The sequence below is a fragment of the Denticeps clupeoides genome, chromosome 6, assembly GCF_900700375.1.
Source record: "Denticeps clupeoides chromosome 6, fDenClu1.1, whole genome shotgun sequence".
Taxonomy (NCBI): domain Eukaryota; kingdom Metazoa; phylum Chordata; class Actinopteri; order Clupeiformes; family Denticipitidae; genus Denticeps; species Denticeps clupeoides.
The window spans coordinates 17,187,161-17,192,394 of record NC_041712.1 but is presented as its reverse complement, the minus strand read 5'-3'; the positions used below and the strand labels follow the sequence as shown (position 1 = coordinate 17,192,394).

The 5,234-nt window shown below is 38.4% G+C and overlaps 1 protein-coding gene across 5 annotated transcripts in view; it reads right to left on the bottom strand.

Moving 5' to 3' along the window:
• Positions 1 to 4,655: 4,655 nt before the first annotated feature.
• stk32a (serine/threonine kinase 32A) overlaps positions 4,656 to 5,234 on the bottom strand; it is a 36,444-nt gene continuing 35,865 nt past the window's right edge. For 3 of the 5 annotated variants that reach the window (XM_028984200.1, XM_028984198.1, XM_028984199.1), the window contains one exon: positions 5,028 to 5,145. In XM_028984200.1, coding sequence (XP_028840033.1) covers positions 5,028 to 5,145 — 118 coding nt within the window. Of the gene's footprint in view, positions 5,146 to 5,234 lie in introns of all 5 variants that reach the window. The other 2 variants (XM_028984201.1, XR_003750150.1) reach the window with 2 other exon arrangements.

Genomic DNA, 5,234 nt, shown 5'->3' with positions numbered 1-5,234 from the left:
GATTTCACAGTGATTTTTTTTTATTTTTGCCTTTTTAACAAATGCCACTACCATCAGTACATGAAATTTGATGTTGGGAAGAAACTGGAGGGCTCTGAGGAAACCCATACCAACCCGGGGAGAGCATGCAGACTTCACACACACATGCACATGCACACACACACACACACACACACACACACACACACTTGAGGTCCAAGCTGGCATTCAATCTCTCTTGGAGGTGGACCACATTAAGGCTTTCTGTGGCCTTATGTCTACTAACTCATCCCACACCAGGAACAACAAATTCATATTCCAAGAACTAGAGGCACTTTGCCTGTGTTATTGAAAGTAGAAAGGAGAGAATAGGTTGGCTAATGCCTGGAATTTGCCACATACACAGTGCAGTGCATTGGTTTGCTTGGATAGAGTTTTGAGACCGCAAAGGAAATATGATGAGATCTAATTTTAAAAATTTGCTTAACAAGGACAAGCCCATGCTGTCTTGCAGGTTAGTGAATTATTTCTCTACTGAGCAAGTTCTGCCTTTAATAACAGAGTCTCAAAACTGGCAAGACACATTTGAATTTATCTGGGAAGCATGCAGTCTGGAATGGCTTGAGGTGCTCTTCTGAAAACGATTACAGTTAAATACTCTTAAATACACTTTTAGTGGCAAGTAATGATATACTATTTAGTACAAGGGTGGTAGTAGCCTAGTGGGTAACACACTCGCCTATGAACCAGAAGACCCGGGTTCGAATCCCACTTACTACCATTGTGTCCCTGAGCAAGACACTTAACCCTAAGTTGCTCCAGGGGGGACTGTCCCTGTAACTACTGATTGTAAGTCGCTCTGGATAAGGGCGTCTGATAAATGCTGTAAATGTAAATGTACAAGTTTACACCACAGTTTTTTTTAAACATTATTTTCTGCATTTAATTGCTTTGAGATCTGCAGATACATTGAGATACATATTTAGATATTTTACTGATTAACGATTAATGACTTAACGACTGCATGCAATTAAGAAAAGTAAGGACATTCATTTATTCACTCAAAACAATCTTTTTACAATAATTCAGTTACATTTGACATTTAGGAACTGTTCATTCCTGACCGGAGATGCTGGCAGGTTAACTTACATGCTATTGACCAAATGGCCACCAGAGGCCAGTCATCTTATTGTTAAGAACAGAGCTACAGGGAGAGAAAGCCAGAACATTCTGTTGCAGTTTTCATCCCCCCTCTGGGAAAACCACGTATTACCCAATCCCTCAAATGGTCCCAAGAATAACAAAAGCAATGTTGTTTTCCTCTGGAATAAGGGCTCATGAAAGTAGACAAAGAATCCCGGCTGGAGGGTGGCTACAGAAGCCCCCGTGCTTCCTGCCCAGCAGTTCCACAAACCCACAATCAGTGGGTGAATAAGGCTATACTTAGACCTTATTCTAAGCATGTTGTTTTCTGTCACACTAAATATATCCGGTTAAATATTTCCGGTAGTCTTTAATGGCTCTAAAAGGATCTCCTGACAGAAAGTTTTTTAAAAATCTTAATGGCTTTCAAGTACATTTACATTTACAGCATTTATCAGACGCCCTTATCCAGAGCACTTACAATCAGTAGTTACAGGGACAGTCCCCCTGGAGCAACTCAGGGTTAAGTGTCTTGCTCAGGGACACAATGGTAGTACATGGGATTTGAACCTGGGTATTCTGGTTCATAGGCGAGTGTGTTACCCACTAGGCTACTACCTCCTTTTAAAATGTAACTTCACAAAGAACCACAAAATGTAATTCCAGGTATTAACATACTCAATGACTGTGTTGTGTAGGTTAAGGTATAGATTTGCCCCAAAAATGTATATGTTTATTCATAACATGAATAGTAGCCTGGACCGCACTGATTACCAAGATAAATTTTGACAACATCTAATTAAATTTCTTAATGTAAAGGGGTTTAATAACATGCTTTATATATGATATCACTCATTGTATTGTGTTCAAAATGAAGTCATGTTGCCCAGGTCTAGTTTGAGTTATGGAGAGTGACACTGATGTTTAATGTGAGAGAAGCTGAGAAGCGCAAGACATTACACTTGGCGGGTCCATGGGCCTAATGCAGTTAAACACTTCATCACATCATGGAATGAGTACTAACTGGGATTTACTGCCTAATATTCATCCAGAAGTCTGTTGTAATGGGAAATTATTGGAGTGTCACAGACAGAAAAAAAATAATAAATGCAGAAAGGCTTTTGTAAACACCATATTTTATTTCAGAGGTGGACATCAAAGCAATACTAAATCCTGTTCCTCTCCCCGCTTCTGGCAAGCGGTGAAATTGCGATGCCTGTGGAGGTGATCTAAATCAAGAGTGACATTTAATGAACACTAGATGTCAGTGTTTTGTAACAAAACACGTTTCTTAAACGACCGTTCAGAAGACAACCTTAAAAAGCAAATTCAATTGCTCTAGACATAGACATACACAAATACCTCATTTGTTAAGGACTCTGTCTGACTAATTAAAACAGCTCAGCTACTCTTTACTTAAGCGACAAGAACGATGGTTCAGTGGATGCTGCAGATTCTTTCTTTTGTGAGATTTCGAGTTTCATGGTGATCATAATATTATGTAAGAAGGTCAGAATCTTAACAGAAAAACGAACAGAAAAATATCTAGAGGCGCAACAAACACATCCTATACCAATAAATATAGAGCCTGCATATTCATGAGTCCATTTATGAATGCAATGCTGGTTCGCAAAATCTGTAACATATTTTCTTATATTATGCCTGATAAACCAACTATGTTATCTGGTAGTTTTTGTAATACTGTACCAGCTATTAATAAATAACATTTTTTTATGCGTTATGACTAAACGTATTGTTTAAATATGGCCATACTTAAAAAAAAAACAAAAAAAAGGGGGAGTGGTGTTTTCTCATAATATTTTTGAAAATATTTATGGTATGGATAAATCTAGACTTTGCATTAAGCTAGTATTGAGAAAAAATAATAAAGTTAAAAACAGCACAGTGCTTTTTTGGACTATGAAGAATCTAACCCAACTTATTTTGGTTTACTCTCTAATGCAGTCACAAATTCAGTCAATATCCACCTCATGGTCATACTGAAGTTTGCATGGCAAAAACATGGGACTAGATTAAATGCAGCAATCGATCAAGCAAGAGCAGCTAATTTGAAAAATTTTTAAGGCACACATTCACGTCTTGGGTCCATGTGGGTCTAACAGAAAAGACAAATCTGATCATTTTTATAATTAACATGATTTGATCCACAGTTTATGCTTGGTTAAATCATATATTTGAGGTTTCTCCTGGGTGAGATTTATGGTTAGAATGCCACCATTGTATGACATAATAACAGAGACAATACCAACTTGTACAACACCTCACAAATCTACAAATGTAACTTGTCTTTTCATGAATCTACGCTACCCTCAGTAGATGAAAGCACTAATGCTAAAGCTATTTTCCAATCACATATGTAGACTAAAAGCACAATACAGAGCATGTAGCTCTAAGGGAGACATGTCATAAATTAATATCAACAATATTGCAAATTATACATTGTATGCCTTTTTGGTGTACAGTACAATTTGCAGAGTAGAGTATTTTTTACTGAGAACATTGTGAGCTCATTTTAGTATTAGCCAGTTCTTCAATTTAGACCAAAATCTGTTCAGGTCTGCATGGGAATAACAAAATCAACATTTCATCCAACACATGGAATTCATTAGCATTAGACATAATGTATTTCAATTTTGAGAATATTTTCATTCAAACCAATGTGTTTGATGACCAGGAAGAGCATGTTGCATTATAGGTCATCCTTAATAGGCGATAAATAATGCATTGGGTTTTGTGCATTGGGCTTTTAACAGCTGATGCATTTGGAAACGTTTATTTGCCCACTGTGTTTTAATGAATTTAAAATCTGAGGTTTGGTTTGGGGGTGCAACTTCAGTGTTATGTCATTATTCTATTTATAGCTTTGCATTAAGAATTAATAGTGGTGAATCCTAATATAGCCTAATGTCCAATTAGACATACACTACCAGCAGGGAATTACAAATAGACTTTTTTTACCTCATGGTGTAGGTTCAAATTATTAATGGCACACAAACAAACTGGAACAATTTTACTGGAAACTGGAATTATTTTTGTTTTTCTCGCAACACATCTAGATTGTGAAGTTGTGCATGGTACTTGTGACTAAGCTGGTAACGAGAGAATCTCTCCAAAGTGCTTAAATATTTACACAAACACAGCTAAATAGAGCTATGTACCTTCGGGGGTGGGGGGTGGGGGGCATGGCCATGAGTCTCTGGTTGTCGTGTAGCATCAGTTTTAGGGAGATGACTGCATGCCCTGTTTAGGCATAAGGCAACATGTAAGAACTTCAGGGGATAGGACCCACGGGCCCTCAGACCTACAGTTTGTCTAGAAAGTCAGCACATATAAAAGACAGTAAGGAATCAGGAAAACATTTGTTGTTGCTTGAATTCATGTCAGTTGGGGAGATCAAAACAGGGTGTCCATTATTTTTAGTCAGTGTTTCTGAGGCACAAGGAGACCCACATCTTCACTTTCCATTTTCACCTTTAAGACTTCCTCATCAGGGCTCTAGAAACTTCAGTCTATAAAAGCTGATTCATCTTTTGCTGTTGGGGTCCTGTTTTTTTTTTTCAGACAGAGTTTTCTAGCTGAGGTGGAACTGCAATGAAAAGCCATTCCGCTCCAGAGCAGCAGAGGAAAGGGGGCCATCTGTGTGAACACCAGCATAAAAAGGTCACTACATGCCAATTTTGTGGCTCTCTGCATTTCCCTTTTATGAATCACTGGTGCTCCTCAGCCTTGATACCATCTCAGTTTGAGCAGAGGTCCTCGGTGTGCTTTTAGTAAGACCATCCACAGATTCTGACACCAGAGGGGAAGGGAAAATGGGAAAATATTCTTCAAACTAAGCGCTGTAGCCAAGTCCAATGTAAAAGCAGTAACTCTGGCCAGAGTCTTTAGCCTGTCGGGTAGGCAGCTGGGTCAACGTTGTTGTTCTGCCCATCCTCAATGGCCCTGGTTTTCTCTTTATTGGCAAAATCTTTTCCTTCAGCTTCAGCCTTGGCTTTCCTCAGCCTGTTGTGAGACAGAAAAACGCATGTTCTGAGAAAAATGGGCAGGCTGACAAAAGCTTTAACATTACAGCATGTAAAAAATGAAAAAGA